The sequence below is a fragment of the Eriocheir sinensis genome, chromosome 67 (genome assembly GCF_024679095.1).
Source record: "Eriocheir sinensis breed Jianghai 21 chromosome 67, ASM2467909v1, whole genome shotgun sequence".
Taxonomy (NCBI): domain Eukaryota; kingdom Metazoa; phylum Arthropoda; class Malacostraca; order Decapoda; family Varunidae; genus Eriocheir; species Eriocheir sinensis.
In genome coordinates, this window is record NC_066575.1 from 2,287,864 (window position 1) to 2,312,499 (window position 24,636).

At 44.1% G+C, this 24,636-nt stretch overlaps 1 protein-coding gene across 4 annotated transcripts in view; it reads right to left on the reverse strand.

Moving 5' to 3' along the window:
• LOC126987925 (integrin alpha-PS1-like) overlaps positions 1–21,521 on the reverse strand; it is a 30,005-nt gene extending 8,484 nt beyond the window's left edge. For 2 of the 4 annotated variants that reach the window (XM_050845525.1, XM_050845522.1), the window contains exons 1-13: positions 21,323–21,521; positions 16,298–16,327; positions 10,663–10,766; positions 6,930–7,057; positions 5,791–5,999; positions 5,269–5,476; positions 3,829–3,950; positions 3,231–3,284; positions 2,253–2,413; positions 1,678–1,817; positions 1,128–1,238; positions 671–896; positions 212–354 (exon numbers count right to left, since the gene is read on the reverse strand). In XM_050845525.1, coding sequence (XP_050701482.1) covers positions 212–354; positions 671–896; positions 1,128–1,238; positions 1,678–1,817; positions 2,253–2,413; positions 3,231–3,284; positions 3,829–3,950; positions 5,269–5,476; positions 5,791–5,999; positions 6,930–7,057; positions 10,663–10,766; positions 16,298–16,327; positions 21,323–21,518 — 1,832 coding nt within the window. In that variant the 5' untranslated portion in view covers positions 21,519–21,521. The remainder of the gene's footprint in view (positions 1–211; positions 355–670; positions 897–1,127; positions 1,239–1,677; positions 1,818–2,252; positions 2,414–3,230; positions 3,285–3,828; positions 3,951–5,268; positions 5,477–5,790; positions 6,000–6,929; positions 7,058–10,662; positions 10,767–16,297; positions 16,328–21,322) is intronic. The other 2 variants (XM_050845524.1, XM_050845526.1) reach the window with 2 other exon arrangements.
• Positions 21,522–24,636: the final 3,115 nt, after the last annotated feature.

The window sequence follows — 24,636 nt, forward strand, 5'->3', positions numbered from 1 at the left end:
TACATGTTTGTTAAATTTATCTTTCCTGAAGATATAGCCTTAGTGTGTGTCAAAATTTTTTTTTTTTACTATTATGTGTTTTCAATACCAAGCCAATAATAAATCCATTGATATAACACTTCAATTCAGCAAGAGATTCACAGAGCGAGGGTTTCTTTGGTAGCTATATCATGTCAAATATTCATCCTGATATAATCAGTCCCCACAGTACCTGAGTGCTCCCTTCTGGTTGAGGATTGGGTATTCGTTGATGTCCGGCATGCGGTCGCCCTCGGCCACGGGTGTCGGATCCTTCTGGATGATCTCGTATGTCAACTTGAACCTCAGTGGACGAAGAATGTCACGTGACCCTTCCTGAATAGAGAACCAGGGAAAATCTTAGCTGCTGCAAGGAGTGGGAAAAGATAGCACCAATAATTCATTAAGATTTGTGAACCTGTTTTTTTTAAAGTGGAAGATGCCCTGGTAATGTCATGACACTGATTTTCTACATGTCCATTGTAGATACTTTTTTGCTCATACTGCAGTTACTTTACCAAATCACTAAACTGACCCTAAAGTGGCCTAAGGTAGTGGCATAAATATTATCACGTCACATGAACAAGAAAAAAGTTATTTATGTTCCTAAGGAGTAAGACTGTTGCTGCTGACAGTAGTACAGTTTTCCTACCAGGAGGTAAACAACTTCTTTGGAGCAGAGGAAAAGGCCCATGTCCTCAGGCCTCAGGACAATGTTGCGATGCACCTCGCTCGGCTCATTGGGTGCGCTGTCAGCAAACCGGACTCTTGCTAGTGGCCGGTCCTGGTAAGGTCGTTCCTCGATGGTGTAGTGCAGCCGCAGGCCAGTCCTGGTTCCTGCATTGTTGTCCATCTTGAAGCAAGCATCAAACGAGAAGCTGCAGCAGAAAAAAAGGTATCTAACTGGAGTGCAAGAAAATATTAGTGAGGTAAAATAAATAAGTGAAGAAATTTTCAAAAAGCTTGAATAGAAGAATACAGGATTAAAACATAAAATGGCTTGTTCACAATGTTGCCAACTACATATACGGTAAACTGACAGTTGTACTACAGTTCACTTGTCATTATCTCTCCCGTGATGGGTCGCAAGGACGGATGTGGGAACTCACCAGGTTTCGTTGGCTGTGATGTCTTCTCGGCAACCTTTCCTGCTTGGATCAATGTTGTTCAGCTGGCCGTTGGAGGAGACCCTGGTTTCTATATCAATGATGGGTCGAGCCCTGCAAGGCGGGGCCATTTTTATACACTTTTATAAGAGGAAAATATTACTGTAGCAACAAATATATAACCATACCAAGGACCTGATCACATCACACAGAATGGCACCCTCTAGACTACTATGCAGACTCACTCCCTTTTGTTTATACGTTTTTGTTTCAAGTGCTATGGAGTAAGATACATAGATAGGTTGACTTTCAACTTTTCATTTTCCCTTTACAAGTATAAGCATCAATATCAGATGCCCCCCCCCCCCCAGGTACTGCCCTGCATGGGCATACTGAAGTCAAAACACTAAAAATTACGATATGTCAATTTTTAATAAAAAAAAACATCAATAGTGAATAAATATCCACATAACACAACACATAAACAGTAGTTCCATCAGAGTACATCAGTAATGCAAAAATAGAATGAAACCAGAGAGTTTGAGGAACACACCTGAGGAGGAGCACTCGGTCGCTGCAGAAGGAAGACGTGAGGAGGTCTGGGTAGCCGTTGTTGTCCAGGTCCATGCCGCCGCTCAGGGAGTACCCAAAGGCATCGTATGGCGTGCCTGGCAAGTCCTCGGCACGGATGACCTGCAAGGACAAGGAAGTTTTCAGGTGGTCTTCAGCATCACCCTTGCACTCATGCTACACATAATATGACTGAATTTTGCTTGTGCTGGTGATGCAATACATGAATGAGCTCAATATCAATATGGAAGAGATAATTGGTGGTACAAGTAACTTTCAGCGCTTTGTGATGATTGTAAGCTGAGCTTCGTAGCAAGACATATTTCACCACAGTCAGTTATTCCTCCTTGAAGCTAATCAAATGACTGGGTGAACAAAACCTACATGAGGCAGAAACATTTTGGGTCAAATAGCACCAAACAAATTTTTAAGAGTTCAGGTCAAAGAAGTGACGGTAAAGACTGCCTTCATCATTCTCTGGCTACACACAAGTGAGATGCATAAGAAGGAGGGTGCTGAATAAAATTCATAAAATATGATAAAACTGAGACAAGATACCTGTGCAGGTTCTGTCACCAGCCCGTCCTTGGAGCCGAGGAAGATGTAAATGACGCCACGGCCCTCGTAAGGCGCACCAACAGCCACGTCCAGGTAGCCATCACGGTTCAGGTCACCGAGGGATGTCATGGAGGACCCAAAGCGGCTCTCCCCTGGGGCTCCTGCGTACACAAAACTCTGTGTTACCGGTGCTGTTCAAGAGCGTTCACTAGCAACATTACTTTGTGCTTTGAACTTTGTATTAAGTGATCTTGCACAGTGGTCAATCATGGAACATGAACAAAAGTTTTATCTATACTTGGTATTTCAAATAACTGCAAAGAATAATAAAGCAACAATAAATAAAGAAACATTCATTTCCATGCACAAACTTCATGATTACATTTTTGCGTCAGCAACTTGCAACAAAAATGTAAAATAACAAGTTAGATTACATGGATTTAACTTATGAATGCATTACACTTAAAGCAAATATGACTTTTTTTGGCTGATGAAGTGCTTGACCCATGCTAGTGCAAACAAGGTACGGCTTATATGATATTTTTTACTTATGCTTACGATTCGGCAGTGACCAACCTCAAGTTTCACATACAGTACTTGGCAACACTTACAGGTGCTTGTTCATGCTCACAAGATTACATATTACAATCAGTCTTTCTAAGATGCTAGACTACAACACATCTATTGTGGCTGGTCCCTCAAGATGATGAAAATAAATTTAATTAAGAATGTCAACATGACCAAATACTACATACATCATACAGACCTAAGAAGATACACAGAGAAAATAAACAATGCTACAGTCATATCAAGACAACGGTGAATGAAACTTTTGTGAAAGGAAATTTATGGTTAGTCTTCACTACAATGACCTGTGGACAGGACGACTAATGTTCTGTGCTACGTCATTGGTGCTAAACAGCCTCAACCCACAGACAGTGTGCTCAAAGGAGAACTACATGTGGCCTCACACTTCACCTGTGGCACTGAGTGGCACTGGCATCATGTACTTGTCAAATGCAAGACCTAGACCTTGAATGAGAAAGTGGAACATGTTGATCACTAAACCGCAAAGAATTCAGCAATCTTAGAAACCGATGAAAACAGCAAGTATGAATGATTCACTCAGGGAAAAATTATGTAGCTTCAACCTAGTAATCATTTATCATGACAATGTTTGCAACATTTCATTGTTAATACTCTTATTTGAATATTTACTTACAGAAAATCTGTAAAAAAAGGTGTAAGTTTACTTCATCTATAAATGATAAACAGCTTTTGACTACCTTTTGCAGCATAACTTTACCTATAATTCCATCAGGATTTTTCATTAAAAAGTTAATTAACTTGCAAAACTCAAATGAGATTTGCAAGTCTCCACAGTAACTAATCTTAAAAACTGCCAATGAGCATTAAGAATGATGAGGAGAGGAGGAGGAGGAGGAGGAGGAGGAGGAGGAGAATGAAGAAGAAAAAGAGGAGGAGGAGGAGGAGGAGGAAAAGTGGAAGAAAGAGGAGCAAAGAAGGAAAACAAGTAAAAAGAGCAGGTGTAGAGACAGAAAGACTGGAGACTAACCTTCAATCTTGGTGAACGGGTGGTTTTCCTGGAAGCCGCCTTCATTATTCATGTAGACATAGATGGCACCACTGGCGACGCGACTGTAGTAGAAGGGAGCGCCCACCACCAGGTCATCTCGCCTGAGAATGAAAAGAAAACAGTGAACTCCTGACCTACATATGACTAGGAAGCTGCATGTACTTCTCACCTTAACTTCTTCTTTTTTTCGTTTAATGTCTTTATTTTCCCTTATGGAGTTGGACGGGATAGTGGTCTCTCCCTCTGTTGATGACTGTATACTGTCGCCTCCTTTATGTTCATTCTTCTCATTCCTTTTTCCACACAACATTTGCAGTCTTCTTTTGTCTTCTAGCTGGTCTCATCCCTTCTACCTCCTTTTTTTTTTTTTTTACAACAAAGGATTCAGCTCAAGGGCACAAAAAAGGAAACAATAATAAAAAAAAAGCCCGCTACTCGCCGCTCCTAAAATAGAATCAAAAGAGGTGGCCGAAAGAGAGGTCAATTTCGGGAGGAGAGGTGTCCTGATACCCTTCTACCTGCAAAGTTCTTCTAAGTACATGGCCCTCCTCTGTTTTTACTTTTACTGTTCTCACAAATGTATGAAAACCAAGTATGTAGCTTTTTCTCATTTATCAACCTCTCTCTCTTTCTCTGTCTATCTTAATTTCTGACACCCTGCCTCCTTACAGAAATTTATTTAGAGGGGGAGGTCATACTAGCTAAAGACTCGGCACATTCAATCCTTTACCTGCCAAATCTTTCTCTTTCCAATATTCATCTGCTCTACTGATTCATATCCCTGGTAGTCTTCCCCGATTCATCCTGCCTCAATTCTACCCCCCTGCTTTTTTTCCATAAAGTTATCTTCACTCTTTATCACATTTAAATAATATCAGCGCCCCATGTTTCACCCATTTAGCTTTGGAGTGGCATTAGTCTGCTTTCTTGCATTCTCAAAGATCATAAATTTACTCCTCTTACACACCCTATTAAATTCATCCACAATCCTCTAGAACATTTCACTTTCTGCCAATAACACTATTATCTGCAAAGGGCCTGCCACCAAAGACTGCTCTGTACTGCTCACTTTCAGCTCGGACCTGACTCTTTTACTCTGGGTCTCACATCTCATATAAACATCTCTCACTCAGCTCTCCTTTCTCATGCACAAAGGCACTCCTATCATTATTATGTGACCTGACTCCTTCACCTCCTTCCACATATTATATCTTCAGCACATCCTCTAAGTCTTTATTGTTAACCCTGTCATAGCTTCCTATCCTTCTCTAGGTTCGTTTTAATTATCGTTTTCAGTGCACAACTTTGATCCACACATCCCCTCCCTTTTCGGAGATTCCCTTGCTCATTGCTTACACTTTAATTGGTTATTTCCATCATGCTCTCATTCTGAAGGACACACGACCAGTCTCTACTCACTTGTCACCATTGATATCGATGGCAAGCACTTCATAGCCAAAGCTCGAGGCAAACATCTCTCCGTCCAGAATGAGGTCCACACGCAGCAAACTGTTGCCGATCTTCTCCCTTGTGAAGAAGACGACCTGGCCTGTCTCCCGGGACCTAGGCGCCCCACCCACGTAAGACATGTAGTTCCCGAAGAAGCGGCCGGCAGTCACGGAGTAGCCTGAGGAGAAAAGGTGGGGGGGTGATGAAATTGGTGGTGGTAAGACATGGTATCTATGGCTGATGGCTTGCTAAGGAAGTCTTCAAAGAGTGTGTGTGTATTGACATATAGGCATTGTGTGTTTGTATTGAACTCTCTCAATTACAAGATTTTAAGTCATGGCAGTGGAAGCAAACACTCTTCTCCTAAAATTGACCTCTCTTTTGACCCCTTCCTCTGTTTACTGTTATTGGAGCAGTCGCTAGTGGGCTTTTTTGTTGCTATTTTGTGTTATTGCAGATGAGCTGTTTCCCTTGCTGAAAAAAAAGTCTCACCTAAGTAGCTGTATTTGTCAACGGGATAATCAGTCTCCGTCACTGGGCCAAAGTACTGAGTCTTGTCCTTGAACAGAAAGTTGTCGGAGATGTTAGAGGTGTGGACGGTGCCGCGCCACGTGAAGGGCCCCGGCACGCCCAGCACCACTTCGTCCTCCAGCAGCAGGCCGCTGGTGCCCGCCTGGCAGAACCCGTACTGCTGGTGTCCACTGAAGAACAAGAAAATCATTAGACAATCAAAATAGCAAACTGAGGAAACTGAGAAACAACAGAGAAAACAACAAAATCATTAGATAATCAAAATAACATTAAAATAAATCCTCTACAAGACCCATGCTGCTGGTGTCCACTGAAGAACAAGAAAATCATTAGACAATCAAAATAACAAACTGAGGAAAATGAGAAACTGAGGAAACTGAAAAACAACAGAGAAAACAACAAAATCATTAGATAATCAAAATAACAAACATTAAAATAAATCCTCTACAAGACCCGTGCTGCTGGTGCCCAATGAGAAATAGCAAAATCATTAATTAATCACAATAGCAAGAACATTAGAATAAATCCTCTACTAGACTTTGGCTTGCAAAAAACAGTTACAAATGCATCTAAACTATTGATCTTTGAAATTTAAAAGGCTAGTCCAGCATATGATACCTGATATAAGGCGCTACAAATAGTTTCGGCACAGTCACACACAAAATACAATAAAAATGCAAGAATATAAAAGAATACAGAAAAAAATAGGAAAATCCACAGTAAATAGTAGGTACTAGGGAATGATATCGTGTGAGAAAAGTGATAACCGAATAATTAGATACATGACTGATAACATGGTGTCCAGCAAATATAATAACTGCACATAAACTTTTCCAAAACAACATCTATTTTATATACTAATGAAAAATACATCACTTGAACTAACTTTCCTTACGTGAAGTACGTGATAAGGTCTGGAGTAAAGATGGAAAACAAAACAAAAACTGCAGTAATTAGAAAGGCAACAAGTATGATTAAACACATCCACCAATTTCTATATACGGTATAAGTAAAATATGCAGGTTGGAGGAGGTACTACATAGCTATCTCTTGGTCCCTCGCCCCAGTGAAATAAAAGCAAGTGAGGGAAGGCGACTTACTTGTTGACGGGCTTTCCTCTGCAGGGCTCCAGGTTGTCCATGACGTCCAGGTTATTGGTGAGGATATAGCAGAGGCCGTAGCCCCACTGGAACTTAGGGCCCTTGTGCATGTAGCGGTGGGCACAGACCTAAGGGAAGGGGTGGGGGGAGGAGGTGAGTGACTGACTAACTGCTTGTTCTGTTCATGGCAATAACACTACAACACACTACCAATACTATCAGAGGAGTTAATAAATAAATCTGGTGTACATGACTATAGGTCGGTATTATAAGATACTTTCGCTTCTCACAACATCCATTTGTAAAGGTCAAAGAGGGGGTCAATCTGGTTCTGATGAGTGTTTCTGTAGGTTCACGGTACAGTAGAAGGGTCAAACTACCACCAGGGTCATAAAACTACTCCTGGAAATGCCCTGAACTTATACGAAAGCGGTTTTAAATATGTGTTTCTTAGTTTCACGGAAGAGAAGAAGGGTCAAACTACCACCAGGGTCATAAAACTACTCCTGGAAATGCCCACAACTCCTACGAAAGCCTTGTCAAATAGGTGAACTTGGGCGACGGAATGTTTAAAAATATGGCCCCTAGCCCCTTTAATAAGTCCTCCGTCTGTGCACTAATCTCACCACACTGCCTGGAAATTTGTAAGCCTCATCGGCGGTGACCTTGCATCTTTGCACTGCTGTGAAAACCAATTACCCAGCCATTGCCAATATAAATAACGACCCGTCACCGTGCTCATGTTTGCTTGTAAGTTGCCCCGTCATGGCGCGGCTCCCACCAAGACGGATGGAGACCCGCTGCTCGTAATCAATATGCCTTTTCACAACCTTTACCGCTTTTTCTTTACTTTTAAGTTTTTCCGCCTTCACATTATGGTTAAGGGACATGTATCTCGTCCCTTAAGTATAATATGGAGGCGTAATATCGTATTTTGGAGGCGCGTAGTGAATCTCCACAATTACCGTAACCTTCACAGATTAACTCGTAGGTCTATATGTATTCCCAAAGGCCTACTGGACTGTTAACAAAGCCTCATATTTACCATTCCGCACGCTGCCCGCCGCCCTGACCACCAGCTCTGCCCACCTTGGTATTCCTCACACGTAGGACCTTTGACACAATTGAATGATTCTGAACCTCTGAAGCACCGTGCCAAATTATCGTACTCATCGCATTGCATTTTCGTAGTTTCTGACCATTAACGAATGCAAAAACAAACAAACAAACATCAATAAATAGGAGTTTTAACGCTAACTTCAATTTTCTATCGTTATTTCTGTAGGTACGAGAGTTTGAGGCTTAAAAGTAATAAAGACGGTGTGGTGAATACGATAATCTGGCAATGCTGCTCTGAAGGCCAAACACAGAAGCGGTAGTTGCTCTCCTCCTCCTCCTCCTTCTCCTCTTGTGACCTTCTTTGCAACGGAATAACTATCAGATCCTCTTTGTGTTTTAGTCTTGTTCCCTTTCATTCCGTATTCTCTGTTTTCCTTCAATTTACAGTTTGGCTTTGCTTTGAAATGAAAAACTATCAGATCCTTTTCTCTCTGTTCTTGTTCCCCTTTTATTCTTTGCTCTTTGGTTTCCTTAATTTTACAGTTTGGCTTTGCTTTGAAATTAAAAACTATCAGATCCTTTTCTCTCTGTTCTTGTTCCTCTTTTATTCTTTATTCCTTGGTTTCCTTAATTTTACGGTCTGGGTTTGTCTGTCTCGCTCCGAAAGATGAATCCCTCCAACCACCAGCGCCAAGTCGATGTTTCAGCAACGTGTCAGCCCAGTACCCTTGTGTATGCTTTTCATCCCCACTCATTATCTTGTCACAATTACTGCAGAACAAAACCGCAACAGTCCACCGACATGCACCCCGCTGCCTTCACTGCGTTCATCTAATTAGTCGCGCTGTCAACGAACCCGACGGCCCCGCTCAAGCAAACCGTGGTCCGAAGCTTTGGATCATATTTTCAAACACTTCGGCGCCCAAGCACACATATTGGACTAGACTTTCATGAGTTTTGGGCATTTTCCGGGGTAGTTTTTGACCCTGGTGGTAGTTTAACGCTTCTATACTATGAACGCTGGGGTAGTTTTAGAACCTGGTGGTAATTTAACCCTTCTATACTATGAACGCTGGGGTAGTTTTTGATCCTGGTGGTAGTTTAACTCTTCTATACTATGAACGCTGGGGTAGTTTTTGACCCTGGTGGTAGTTTAACGCTTCTATACTATGAACGCCGGGGTAGTTTTTGATCCTGGTGGTAGTTTAACTCTTCTATACTATGAACGCTGGGGTAGTTTTTGATCCTGGTGGTAGTTTAACCCTTCTCTACTATGAACGCCGGGGTAGTTTTTGATCCTGGTGGTAGTTTAACCCTTCTATACTATGAACGCCGGGGTAGTTTTTGAACCTGGTGGTAGTTTAACCCTTCTATACTATGAACGCCGGGGTAGTTTTTGAACCTGGTGGTAGTTTAACCCTTCTATACTATGAACGCCGGGGTAGTTTTTGAACCTGGTGGTAGTTTAACCCTTCTATACTATGAACGCCGGGGTAGTTTTTGAACCTGGTGGTAGTTTAACCCTTCTCTACTATGAACGCCGGGGTAGTTTTTGAACCTGGTGGTAGTTTATTTGAAACTGGTGGTAGTTTAACCCTTCTATACTATGAACGCCGGGGTAGTTTTTGAACCTGGTGGTAGTTTAACCCTTCTCTACTATGAACGCCGGGGTAGTTTTTGAACCTGGTGGTAGTTTAACCCTTCTCTACTATGAACGCCGGGGTAGTTTTTGAACCTAGTGGTAGTTTCACCCTTCTATACTATGAACACAAAATAACACTCATTAGAACCCGACTGATCTCCATTTTGGCCTTTGGAATTAGTCGATGAGATGGGCGGAAGCGTCTGACAATACCAAGGAGACACAATACCGACCTTTGAATCCTGGCGGGTCGACAGTCGACACTTAACGAATCAGTTGTTAATCAAACCTCCCTGACTTGTTAATAATGGACACCAAGCAACGGCGAACATCAACGGGAGTTATTTGTGACAATTTTGGTAATACAACAATCATAAGTCCTAAACATACGGAGAATAACCCGCTATAACAAAGCACTGATTCGGAGCCTCAAGTGATTCAGATGAGTTGATGAACACTAAACCGCATATTCCTCTTACTCAATTCTACACACAACGTTAGGCTCATGTTTTCGGATGTTTGTCTGTTAAGAAGCAACAAGATGAACACTAAACCGGCTTTTTAGTATCTCCGGAAGCAGCTCCCGACTCATAGGTATTCCCTTTTTCTCTCTCTTCTTTCTCGCAAACTTACCACTGAGCAGTTTCAGAATTATGCAGTTGGCTAGTACGAACATTTCCCATCTCTATTTCCACTTCTTCATAAAGTTAAACATTAGAAAACAGGGGATGACACTGTACTAAAAAGTAATTAGATTTTCGTGTGTGTGTGTGTGTGTGTGTGTGTGTGTGTGTGTGTGTGTGTGTGTGTGTGTGTGTAATACTAATACTACTAATAATAAACGGTTTATTGCATGAAGTACCAGGCAGCCCTAGAGCTGAAAATATACATCAATGGAAGAAGAAATGAAATGAATGAAACAAATGAACAAAGTAGTATGATTGAAAATAAAAATGAAAATAGAAATAACAATAATAGCAATAATCATAGTTGCTCGTGTGAGTGTGTGTGTGTGTGTGTGTGTGTCCTCACCAGCACTTTGCCGCCTGGTCCCTGGCTCTTGAGGGTGACGCCGAGCCACTGTCCGTCCTTGATCTCATCCTCGACGGGCTCGGAGAGGGAGTTGTCTTCGAGATCTGCAAAGGAGGAGCGGTCAGCGGGGGCGGCGGCGGCGGCGGTGGTTATGCGGGCGCGTTGCTCGTCTCTCCGACCCACCTACTAACTGACTTGATAGTGTTGAATTGATAGACCATTTGTGAAGTATTCAAACAAAACAAAATACTTGAAGCTTTGACAGAGAACTCAAGTAAGCTGAATTTACATAGGAGGATTCGCAAAGCACAAGTAAAGCTTTATTCTTCTCCTCCCTGCTTAGGTCGTGTCTCCAACAACTTTGCACTTTACAGATATAGTTCCAAGCTTTAACATGAAGTATTTACATGAACAAAGCACAAGTAAGACAACCCACGCCAAACAATACAAACTCTGAATATATTACAGCTTGTTTCTTATATACAAAGACATACGTGAACACACAAACAAACACGCGCATACACATACCAACCGTGATGAGTAAACTGAATATTCCACAAAAGGAGCGAAAACCAAACACACACTCACACACACGCACACAAACGCACAAACAAACAAACAAAAAAATCATAACTCGTACTATCTACAACTTATAGCTATACTGTGGTGGTGGTGCAGCAGAGGCCAAGATTGCATTGACTACTGATGCAAACAAAAACTCATGGTGGTATGCAACAAGACAGGCAGCATTCAGGTACCCGCGGCCGTCACCTCAGCCAGGACAAAGCACCCAGAAGGGACGGTCGTGGGTGTGGGGGGCTGGGGGGAGGCAAGCACAGCGGGAGGGGGGACGTGTGGCGCGAATCTGATGACTCCTTGACGTGGCTCTTAAAGAATCGCTACCACCTGCGTCTGGCTCAGGTAGGAAGATAATTAAAAAGACCTGACATGGCGGTAACTTATGAGGTGGGTCGCTCCCTTCGTCGAGATAAGCGCAAGGAACATTTAACACCTTGACGTAGCGCTGTCTTGCCACGGATGCTCGCTACTGCTTCCGTCTTGTTAGGGATGAAAATTATTACGTTAACGAAGATTATTACGATGACGCGGCATATTCTCGACTTTAACTCCCTTCCCGCGTCTGTATTGAGTGCGAAATAAACACTAAACTCCTTGACGTTGCAGGAGGTAGCGAGAATCGTGGCTCATGTCAGAACGATAAAGAACCATTGAATATACTGACGCGGTTGTAACTGACCAAGAATTATTAAGACCCACGCCTTGAGAGAGAGAGAGAGAGAGAGAGAGAGAGAGAGAGAGAGAGAGAGAGAGAGAGAGAGAGAGAGAGAGAGAAATGAAGCAAAAAAAGAAAACGTTCCAATAAGTTGAGCGGAATGAAAATGAGACGAGTCCTAGTGCTCGCGCGTGATGGTATGCATCCCTTCACTACACCGGACGCGGCCACAAGGTGAATCCAACAGCGGGAGATAAAAACAGGGTTAAAAATGTGGGCATGTAACTCGAGTGAAGTCCATTATCAGTGGCACGAGAGTTAAGAGCAAACTCGCGAGCCGTGTTCAAACAAATGAGCGGCGACCCAGAGCGAGTAAAATGCCAGACTTTTCCGAGCGACTGACCGCCACGCCACGCCACGCCATCCACGTCTCGCGGTGCTGTCATCTGATCCGCCACGCCCCTGCAGCGGTACGCCCTCGCCGCCACTCATGCACCGCCGCCACAGGAGTTCGCTGGGAGGCGCGTCCGTCCGTAGGGTTCCTCTGCGATGCTTCTCTTTTTTGGAGTGACGGAAGTAGCTCAAGGGCAAAAACAAAGGAAAACAAAAAAGCCCGCTAATCACTGCTCCCACGCCAACTGAGACCGACGCCAGATCTTCTAAACGTCATATTAGTGTTTATTATCAGTTGTGTGGCTAGTTTGGCTTCTTATTCCATTTTCTGGGGCGGAGTTAGTTAGAAGTGTTGGATTTTCATAGAGTCGACATTTTACAAACTCAGTCGTAAAAAGCGTTGTGAAAAATCCACAAAATCAACTAACGACGCCTTGAAAAAAACGGGTGAATAAAGGCAAATCAGCACATTATATTTACTAAAGGCTGATGCGACGTTTAAAAAATCAGGCGTGTGTTCGTTCCCCGCGCGGGATGACAAAGTAAAATCGTCAGGTCGTCTGATGCGTCACGGAGGGGAGGCCGCCGCGACACACCCCGACGGCGGGAACCCTTGACTTGGCGCCGGAAATACAGACAAAATAAGAGAAATGCAGCCATACAGGATATATAAGGAAAATGCATGAGCTTTGTCATATAAAAAAAGATAGCATGGTCACTTTGGGGATAAATAATAAAGAAAGTTGACCTAATTTTCCGACGTATAAATACAAAACAGGAATGTCAGTTTATATAAAAAGATTGATTGCAATTACTGAAAATGGAGTGAGGTACTGGTGACGGAGTACAAAGTAAACCATGAAGTATGAATAAGAGGCAGCCGTGAACACTATGTAGTGATGCAATATGAAGTCACTCGCGCTTTGGTGTCGAATTTGGTTACCTTAACAATTTGAACAGGAAAACTTTGAACCTTGCCACAGGGCGATAACAGAGCCACCACTGGGTATCACAGTTGCTCTCTCTCTGGTGACCTTGACACAACACCAGTAAACACCAACATTCACCACTCCCTTGAGATAGAAAAAACAAAAATTGACTACCCAAATATGGGGATCCAGTTGTCACCTTTCGGAGATTTGGAACGGAAAACAAGATTCTTAGTCCACCTTGATGTCTTTCTTCGACACGATTGAATATTATATTTTTTTCCAACTCATGCAAATCCTCTTAGGAAACCGCAGAGCACTTAACACAGTCACCCGTTGTTGCGCTGCGGTCGCCGACTTTTTACAGCTTTCAAAGGAGTGACCATTCAAGCGAGACTTTCGACTGAGCCAAAGCATCGTCAAGGCATCAGTGTCAGACTCACGCAGAGCTGTGCAAGCCCCGTACGTTTCCAGGGTGCGCAAACCATTTTTCTTTCTTATACCTAGAAAAGGTTCATTCCAGGTGTGTGCAGGAAAACAAGCACAAGAAACGCCGCCACTATAAAAAAAAAGGGACAAGCGCCAAACAAAGACATCTAAGTATAAATATTTTCGAACATGCCAGCAATCTCAAAAGTGCAGCCATAAACATAAGAAAAATAAATAGAAAATGAAAAGAAAAAAAATAACCTCAACCTGCCAAAAAGCCAAAACGAAAATAAAGGGAGGGGAGCGGGACAGCTTGAAATAATGGAAAAAATAATAATATAAATTCCAGCAACCTACTCCGGAGCGGTGCAACTGAAAATAAAAGTCATAAACCGTAAAACAATGTGAAAAAAAGTGCTATAAACCAAAGTCCGTGGGAAAGGGACAGGGTGTGGAAGGGAGATTTTTTTGTGTGAAACGGAAAAAAAAAAAAAATAATGAGGCCGTGGGGAAGGGAAAAAGAGAAGGGGAGGAAGGCGACGGTCGGGTAAAGAACTGGAAAAGGAGGCGATGAAGGAGAAAAAAAAAGGATGAAAAAGGAGGCTGAGAGTGAGGAGACAGAGCATGTGGAAGGTGTTAGTGGGGTGAGGGGGAGGCGGACGAGGCCAAACTAGGGTAGATGTGAGACTAAACAGAACAGGGAAAGAAACGATTAAAACAAAGTAACCGTCTGGAGGAGGGAGTGGAGGGAGGGATGAATAATGTGGGAAGTAAAATATATATAAATTAACAAGGCGACTTCATGCATCAGCTATCTATAGAGCAGGCAAGCCAAGGCAACCGCATGCATCGTCATCACCATTCTCATCATCATCATCATCATCATCATCATCGCCAAGAGACAGCAGACTCAATTATAGTTAAGTTCAACGCACACACGCACGCACGAATGTTAATGAACTAAAGGCTAACGGGCAAGACACAGACAGACAAACCTTGCATCATGATAAATTGGCCGATGAAGAGCTTTTTTTTTTTTTTTTTTTACTTAACAAACAAGTAATAAAAGGTGCTGTTTGCTTTTTCGTATTTCATCTTTTTTATGGATTTTTTTTCGTATACTGGTATGACGAAAAAAAGGCTCAGTATACTCAATTATATAGTTTGGAGCTTGTATTCAGTATATTACATTTACTTCTATTGAAATTTATCAGACGCTTTACAAGTATATATTATTTCATCAGCTGCCAACGGTCACATTTCCTCCTCGTCAGCACCAAGGCGAAGGTTGTCCAGTCTGCGCCTCGCCGGGTCTGAGGGATCGGCTACTCTATGGAAACTCTCCTATCAGATGCTCGCACGTGTCATGTTCATCATTCAATGTTGCTTTATTTACATTAGCCTGGAGCGCCGCCTTGTTTTTGGAGGTAGTTATAGTAAGTGATTTGCAGCTTTTTACCTTCTACCTGTACAATTTGACATACCTATTATACGAACATTATTAACACTATTTTTTACTCTGATAATGTAAAACAGCGCCGCCTCGTTTTGGCAGGAATAGTAAGTGATTTGCAGCTTTTTACCTTCTACCTTTGCAATTTGACACCTATTATACGAACATTATTAACATTATTTTTTACTTTGATAATCTAAAACAGCATCTTACATACCTACAAAAGGGATTAAAAGCTTCTAGTGTTGAAATACTACTCTTTAACTTGTAATTTAATATTTGAGTGCATATACTACACTTTTTATGGCCATTTAGGCGGCATAATAGTGAAAAGACGAAGATGAATTCGTCACAACCCTCGGCGGCTGATGAGTGAGGGAGCGGCCGCCGGGACCTGAGCGGATGTCAATGCAGTGATCAGGTTTATGGGCCGAAAGAAAGTCTCACGGCCGGCCTTCAGGGGGTCCCCGAGGTGGCTGTGTGTGCCTCCGGGGAACGAGGAAGTCGATCGGTCACACATGCCTGTTTGTGGTGCTTCCAGTGCTTGTGTGTGTGTGTGTGTGTGTGTGTGTGTGTGCTGGGTTAGTCTGTACACTCCATGAGTCGTGGAGGAACACACACACACACACACACACACACACACACACACACACACACACACACCAGTGGTCAGCGCGCGAGCATGACTGACCAACCAACTAAGCGACCAACACTTTCAAACCATCGCTTGGACCAACTGGACTAAACTAGCACGAAGTCACTCCAGACACTTGTTCGTGCACGCCCCAGGGAGGCGGAAGAACCTCGCGGGGCCAAAGGAACACCACACGAGCGGTCTGTGCTGCAAGAGGCCGTAGGGGCACCACAACCCGCTAAGGTGCCTCCAGATGGCCAAAACCTTAACAAGTCCACAACATGCGTAATGCAGCGCCCGGGGGAGTGCCCAGGGGGGTGAGGGGAGGGCAGTGCCGGTGCTCTAAGGCGCTGGTGCTGTGAGGGCCGAAAGGCGTTAGTGAGGCAAGGCGCTTCAGGAGAGCAATGGGTTAGATAAGGCAATCCAAGGTGTTCTCTGGCAAGGGGTTATGCATATCCAGGGTGGTTGAGGCCACATGCTGGACGCGGCCCCGAGGTGCGCGACCCCGGGGTGGCGGTGGTGGTGGTGGTGTGGTAGTGGTGGAGGGTGAGGGTTAAACTTACAGTCAAATTCGTAGCGCCTTGTTCTCGGATCTGTAAGAAGTAAGCAACATACATAACGTAAGACAAACATATTTCTGGTGTGGAATCAATTTTAAACATCTAAAAAGTGGTCACGTGAGATGGAAAGGTGAGTTTGTGTCTGGGCGCCGCTGCAGTGCCGTGGTCAGGGGTGGCGGTGGTGGTGGTGGTGATGGAGGTGGTGCTGGAGGAGGAGGGGGAGGAGGACTAGAGGAGGAGGAGAAGGAATCGAGGAGGGGAAGGAGGACTAGAGAAGGAGGAGGAGGTAGAGGAGGAGGAGGAGGAGGAGGAGGAGGAGGAGGAGGTGGTGGTGGTGGTGGACGGCAGATTTATTGGTGCGCACACACACACACACACACACACACACACACACACACACACACACACACACAACTAATTCGTCGTCAGGAGCCCTGCACCTTCTCCTCCTTTAATTAGAGTGTGACATAAGAGTCCAAGGGGGGAGGGGGGAGGGGAGAAAGGGGAAGGGGAGGGGAATGGATGACCTCCCCCTTAACACCCGAGGGACGTGACTTTGAGAAGGGGTAAGGAAGGGGGGGTGCAGGATGGGAGGGGAGAGGGGTGGAGGGAATGAATGGGGATGGTGGGGAGAGGGGGAAGGAAGGGGGCAAGATGAGAGGACATGGATGGGGAGGTTGGGGAGGGGAGAGGGGCATGAAGAGGCTGCAAGATGGAAGGGCATGAAGGGGATGGTGGGGAGGGTAGAAGGGAAGGGTGTGAGGGTGGAATGGGGAAGGGTGGGTCTAATGGGATAAGGATGGGGATGGGAAAGAAGGGGAAGATGAAAAGGAGGAAGAGGAGAGAGGAAGTATGGATGAAGAGAAAGAAGAGGATGTGGTAAGATGAGTGGGTGGAAGTCAAGGAAGAGGATGATGTGGAGGACGAGGAGGAGGGACATGGGATAGAGAAAGAGAGAGAGGTGGAAGAACTGGTATTGGAGGAGGTGGATATGGACTATGGAGGTGGAGGAAGAGGAGGAGGAGGGAGAGGTGAAGGGACAAGGGATAGAGAGAGAGAGGTGGAAGAACTGGCATTGGAGGAGGTGGATATGGACTATTGAGGTATTGAGGAGTAGGAGGACAAGGAGGAGGGATAAGGAAAACAAAATAGTGGAGGAGGAGGGACATGGGTGGAGTATATAGGGTGGATGAGGATAGACTAGGAAGAACAACACTACAACAAAGTCAGACACAAACTTCCCATTTCAAGTCACGTCAGGAAGGAGAAAGTGAGAATGAGGTAGCGGAAATAAATCATCAACTGGAGTCATGAAAAAAGAAATCAAGTACGAATGTTTCAAAACTTAGGTTAATTTTGAGGAACAGCTGACACAGAACAGGGAAAAAAAGTAGTGCGAAACTTGCAAATAACTGAGAACACAATCATCAATTCTTTCTGGTTTTTGTACAAATAAGACAAATGTTAAAAATTGGTCTATAAGCTACAGGGACAGGAAGGGAAAGGTAGAGTCCAGGGGAAGGAAGGGAAGGGTCAACACGTATATATAAAGAAAAAAATATTGGTGCTCAGGTGAAGGGAAGGAAGATTATTAATTAGCGTCAGGTGTGTTGGTCTGTCTGAGAGTCAAGGTCACTCAAGCCACGTTCAAAGAGTTACATTTTCCCATCATTACAGCGTCCATAACCAATATACCTTTTTTAGTTAATAATTACCGGGTTATTATCATTATTATCATTATTATTCGCCGTCTGGTTGTCATAATTATGCTTGTTATCCAGTGTTAACTTAGTCATCGTTTGCTGTCAGTGTTTCCGTTATTCATTATCTTTGTTGGTTGTGGTGAATGTTTGTTTTTAATCTGTAAACGTGTCATTATACCTGAAGGGGAAACATTAATGGGGTCGTCCAGAGGGAATCATTGGGAAGGTGATACAATCTCATCCTCTGGTAGAAGTAAGGGTGAGTGACGCGGGTGAATGATAAGGGTGAGGTGAAGGGTCCTGGGGCACCCTTTCTGGGCTCCGGTTGTCAAGATGTGCTGATAATGTCGTGGAGTTTTGGAGCGAGTGTTTGTTGAGTGGTTGGGATGATTTAGGAGTTTGTAATTGTTTTAGTTTTTGTGTTTTAGTTTATATTGTGTTTAGTGCCTTGATTAGGTGCATGAGGTTAATTTAAATTTTTTTGATTATTTATTTACTTGTATTTTTTCTACTTGTTTAAATATTGGTATGAGTGATATTTACAATTCATTAATGTTTCTGCATTTTGATATCACTTGCAATTTTAAGTGATTTTTACATGTAATTTAAAACGTTATGTTCGACTCATCAGGTGCAATCTTTTTCAGTGAACATCTATATCTTTTCAAGTACTTAACATTTTAAGTTTAAAGACAACTGTGTTTTGAGTCCTTATGGATCGTAACTTAAATTTTGCATGACATTACTGTTGAGAGACGAACTATCCATTTTATACAACAACATATTTACGAAGAAAATGTGCTTTTGATCCTTTATAACACCTAAAAGTGGTAATTCAATCCATGGATTAGAACAGTGTGATTCAATTTTTAGAGATGAGATAATGTGCTGACTAAATTTTGTTCCTGTGTGTTTGGTCTGATGTGTAGCCTTGGGGATGGAGGTGAGGTGGTGAGTGCTGGACCTTGAGTACCAGACAGGAGCCGAGGGAGGAGAGGCACAGAGTCGCCGGGAAGGACCAGTCAGGAGGGAGAGCGTCAGTGAGTGGAGGAGATCAAGGCGGCGAGGCGAGGCGTGGTAGTAGTGGGTGGGGGCGACCCGTCTCCGGCCGCCGCCACCACCTCGCCCTGCTACAGCCGCCTCAGCCACGCCGGGCAACATTTTTACAGCAACATGCAAGTCGTGATGTACAGTGGTAGTGCCCGAGGCTGTCTGGGCCCCGGGACGGTCAGGGAGGGAGGGAGGGAGGGAAGTATGGAGGGAGGCAGCCAGCCCTCATTCCCTGGCTGGATCACAGTCTTCTGCAGGTCTACATTAGCACAGAAACACCCGAGTCTCACCTTGTAACACCTGCCATTACGTCACGCACTCTAGCGGTCCCAAGTACAGTGTAATCCTCAACACACTCACTCCCTGCAACGCGTCCCTGCGCCCCGCCCCGCCCCGCCCCGCCTCTCCTACCCCCGGGGCGTGAGTGCCGACTATGGGGAGAGGAATGGACGGGGGAGGGGAGAACGGGGCGATGACGTGGGGTATCAATCGTCATCACCCCGTTTTCTAAGATCTGCGTCAACATGCCACTTAATCATTCCGTCCCTGCACCTTCCTACGGCCCGGCGATGCGTCAGGCGCTGTCTCTGTCTACCTTCTACAGGGCGGCTACGGGCTACACGCCGCCCCAGAATGGCTGAGGCGGCGGCGGGAGGTCACTACAGGGTCACCAGGGGAGCTGTCCGCCGCGGGGAGCACAGCGCTACGCCTACAGGAGGGATGAACCTTAACCCACCTAAGAGACAGCTGGGATGCCTTAAGCTATGCGTGGAGGTACATATTTACAGTGCCTGGCTATGTGTGCTAAACATAAATATATAGTGCTGGTTTATATGGCTGGCTGAGGGAGGGAGAGAAAAATAAATTACTGGGCGTATCGATTTAGGAAAGAATATGGGTTTCACTTAACTACGTAGATCCTCTAAAGAAAACAGATGTCTATACGTGACTAAAGAATAAATGCTACTCACGCCTACAGCGGGAGACACTGCGAGGTGGGGAAAGGTAAAGGAACATGCATCTAGAACTTCACTTTTTTCACTGCTGTCGCTGGCTTCGAAAAACAAAACAACATCGAGGAGGAGGACATCTGGAGGATAACTTACCGGCGCCTCCAGTCAACCCTCTCCGTTCCCTATACAGAAATCCAGCCACTCACTCCTTCCTGCTTCCCCTTACTCAACACTTCCCGCTAAGACACCAAACACTCACAGAAACACAACATCGCAACACCCATGCATCGCGGCACATCCATCATCGCAATACAGCCGAGCACTCAAGGAAGGGAAGAGACTCGATGCCAACACTAGAGGGATCAGATTCCTTACTTTTAAAGGGTCGCTGAAACTATAATGCTCTTGATTGTTACATGACGACTAGAAACAGGATCTAAAACGCCATGGCTCTTACTGAAACTATATAACTACTCTGTTTTCTACATCAATACGCTGTTCCCTTGAGTTAAATTATTTAAATGCTCTACTTTCTATTTTTTTGTGTCTATCATCTCTTTACCTGTACAATAAAGGGAATACGAAGCTTTGTCTAATGATCATCCAATTTTCAAGCTCCATTTTACCTGTTCTAATTTTCAACCTTCTATGTTAACAAAATCCACTTTTCACTTCCCTAAGACTCTAACCCCCATACTAAGATGCCAACATTATCACTTAGCTTTTAACAACCCAGTAACCATTTCCCCTAAAAAATAAACAATGAAAACTGGACCATGATATTTCGTCAACCTAACTCATTATATATACGTACTTCCGTGTCTCAATATTCCCCTACTGTCACATCTACCTTCAAGACACACATCACACGTCAAACTTCCGTCCAAAAATCATCCACTTAATAAAAAAATAAAGTGTCTTAGTCCTTCACAACTTCTCTCTGTCGCGTCTACTTTTGCCAAACACCTCCGTGACACCTGCAAACTACCGTCCAATTACCATCAATGGCTCAGGTGGGATCAAGCCTCACGTCTCTCAGTCTTAAAGAAAAACAAACAAACAAGATCGCCTCGAAAGAACAGTCACTTCCCAAACACTCAAGAATCCAGCATCGTCCAATACAAGGGCCAAGGGACGTCCAGTGGTGGGTGAACCAGTGCATAAAAAAAGGTAAAAGTGCGTCTCATAAGTGGAATTATGAAAAACCTCGCGGAATCAAGTGGTGGTAAACAAGTCGAGGGTCGGTAGTGGTTGTTGGTGGAGGTTGTGGTGGTGGAGGTTGTGGTGGTGGCGTTGGTGGAGGAGGGGACGCTAGTACTCACTCCTGAAGCCGTCGGTGTGGACCTGAACGCAGTCGTCGGTGTTGGTGGTGAGAGGACACTTAAAGAGGGCCCCGGACTCATTTGTGCCGGGTTGTAGGTTGGTCCCCTTCGGCGCCCCCACCAGGATCCTGCGGGAGAGGGAAGGAGCGAGTGAGAGAGGGAATGGGTGAGGACAATGCGTCATATTCTTAAACATATCGGCACCCTAATGCACCTATTTGACAAGGCTTTCATAGGAGTTCTGGGTCAATGGAGGGGTAGTTTTATGGCCCTGGTGGTAGTCTGATCATTCTTCTGTACCACGAACGTAAAAGAACACTTATTAGAACCCGATCTATCTCCTTTACTTAAACATATCGGCAACCTAATACACTTATTTGACAAGGCTTTCATAGGAGTTCTGGGCCTTTGGAGGGGTAGTTTTATGGCCCTGGTGGTAGTCTGATAATTCTTCTGTACCGTGAACCTAAAAGAAGAGTCATTAGAACTCTATCTATCTCCTTTACTTAAACATATCGGCACCCTAATACAAATATCTGACAAGGCTTTCATAGGAGTTCTGGGCCTTTGTAGGGGTAGTTTTATGGCCCTGGTGGTAGTTTGAACATTCTTCTGTACCGTGAACCTAAAAGAACACTCATTAGAACCAAATCTATCTCCTTTTTGGCCTCTGAAAATAGATAATGCAAGAGGTGAAGATGTCTGAGCATACCGACCAGTGAGGATGAGGATGATTAAGAGCGTCAGTGAGAGGCGAGGGGAATTTTGTGAGTGTGAGTAGATGAGTGAGGTAGGGAGGAGTAAGTGGAAGGCGAGAGTGAGTGAGTGAGGTTGTAGGGGTGTAGGTGGGTCAGTAAGAGAGAGAATGAGTGAGTAGGAGTTTTATTGAGAGGTGATGGAATATTATGTGTGTGTGTGTGTGTGTGTGTGTGTGTGTGTGTGTGTGTGTGTGTGTGTGTGTGAACGGAAGGATGTGGTCGTGGTAGCAAAGCGTTGTAATTTCATCTTATCATTATCATTATTATTATTATTATTATTATTATTATTATTATTAGTAGTAGTAGTAGTAGTAATAGTAGTAGTAGTAGTTGCAGCAGTAGGATGATGATGAAGAGGATGATGATGATGATGATGAAGTGGAGGAGGAGGAGTATAATCATCACCAACATTTACAGCATCATCATTATCTTCCTCCTCCTCCTCCTCTTCATCATCATTTTGTTGTCTCGGCCCTCGTTCTTGTCACACGCTGAAGCTCATGATCGCTTCAGGCTTTCTTGAAGTCTCTAAAGACCAGTCCGCCCGGCCTGTTGTGGCGCGGCAGATATTTATGACATCCCCTTACCCTCCCTCGCCCCTGCCTCGGCCGCTGCTTCCCTCGTCCGAAGTCGCAATTGAGGTTGAACTTGCCGGATGGTCTGCCAGTGGTGGTGTTCGGCGGCTAGTAGATTTCGGTGAGACTTGAACGCTAAACTTCCAAACATCAAGTTATATAGAGTGACAGTTTCTCAGACAAGTAAATAGAGGCGGTTATTACACTCCAGCGAGACTCGAACGCGCACATAATCATTTTCGAACGCTAAACTTCCACAGATCCAGTTATATAGAGTGACATTCCCTCAGACAAGTAAATAGAGGCGGTCATTACACTCCGGCGAGACTTGAACGCGCGCTCTATATTCTAACGCCTCTTGGTAAACTCCCACACATCAGACTTAATAGTGTAACATTTTCTAAGACTAATAACTAAAATGAGTGAGAAAAAAAAGAATAAGAGATCAGAATAAGTAAGGAATAAAGAATAGACAAGGAAAAGGTATGACAAGTATGGAAATAAATAATATCAGGGGCGAGTTTCATTTACATAACACAGTCTATCAAAATTTAATATCACGGTGACAAATCAATACATCTTCTCTCTAAAAAAATGTATCATCGTTCATAGAGGCTTACACATCCACGATCAATTTATTACTTCCTGAACTGGATAAAAAAAGGAAAAAAAAAAGAAGTACAAAAACTCATACCACCGATGCTTCCCTTCTCCCTTTTCCCTTCCTTTCTCCCTCTTCCCTTCCTTTCTCCCTCTTCCCTTCCTTTCTCCCTCTTCCCTTCCCTTCTCCCTCTTCCCTTCCCTTCTCCCTCTTCCCTTCCCTTCTCCCTCTTCCCTTCCTTTCTCCCTCTTCCCTTCCTTTCTCCCTCTTCCCTTCCTTTCTCCCTCTCCCTTCCTTTCTCCCTCTTCCCTTCCTTTCTCCATCTTCCCCTTTCTTTTAGTTCCTCTTTCATTCCCTTCCCCTTTTCCTTCTTCCCTTCCCCTGGTTCCTCTTCCCTTCCCTTAGCTCCTCTTCCCTTCCCTTCTCCATCTTCCTTTACCCTGTTTTTCTTCGCCTTCTCTTATAGTTCTTCCTTTCCTCTTCTCCTTCTTCCCTTTTCCTTTCTCCTCCTCCTTTTCCCTTCCCTTGCCTCCTCCCCACGGCTGAGGGAACGGTAATGTATAAATTGGAATGGCTGCACCGCACTGAATGTATTAAAAGAACGACCAGTCAGCCAGGAACGCCCCCCGCCCGCCTCACCGCCCCGCCGCCACGCAGCTCCGGGCGGGGAGTTCGTTCATCAGTGTCAATTAAGCGGCCGGGCGTGTGTAAGTGAGAATGGCGGGCCAGCTGCCACGCCCACGGCCATGCCCAAGCCCGGGAGCCAAGGACACGGCGATGGCTTAACACGCCTGGAATGACTCGGGATACGCGCCGCTGAAGACGGGCTCAGCGGGGGTCGACTTTATCTTCTCAAGGCGTCCCAAGACTTTATTTTTTGCGGTATACGAAGACTAGTGACTGAGGTACACGAAGACTTTATTTTTTGCGGTATACGAAGACTAGTGACTGAGGTACACGAAGACTTAATTTTTCTGCTGTATACGAAGACTATATTTCCTTAAGATATACGCAGACATCTTTATAAGTATATGAAGGCTATTTTCTGCAGGACACGAAGGCTTTGTTTTTTGTTGTTGACGAAGACTATTATTTGGCGATTTACGAACACTATTTTTTTGCGGTATACGAAGAACTTTAATTTTTTTTGCGGTATATGAAGATTTTTTTTTTTGCGTTATATGAAGACTATTTTTGTGAGGTATACGAAGATTTGATTTTTTGCGGTAAACGAAGACTTTATTTTCTTTGCGGTATATGAAGATCTGATTTTTTGCGTTATATCACGACTATTTTTTTTATGTATACGTAGATTTTATTTTTTGCGGTATATGAAGACTATTTTTTTTGCACTATATGAAAACAGGGAAAGGTAAAGTA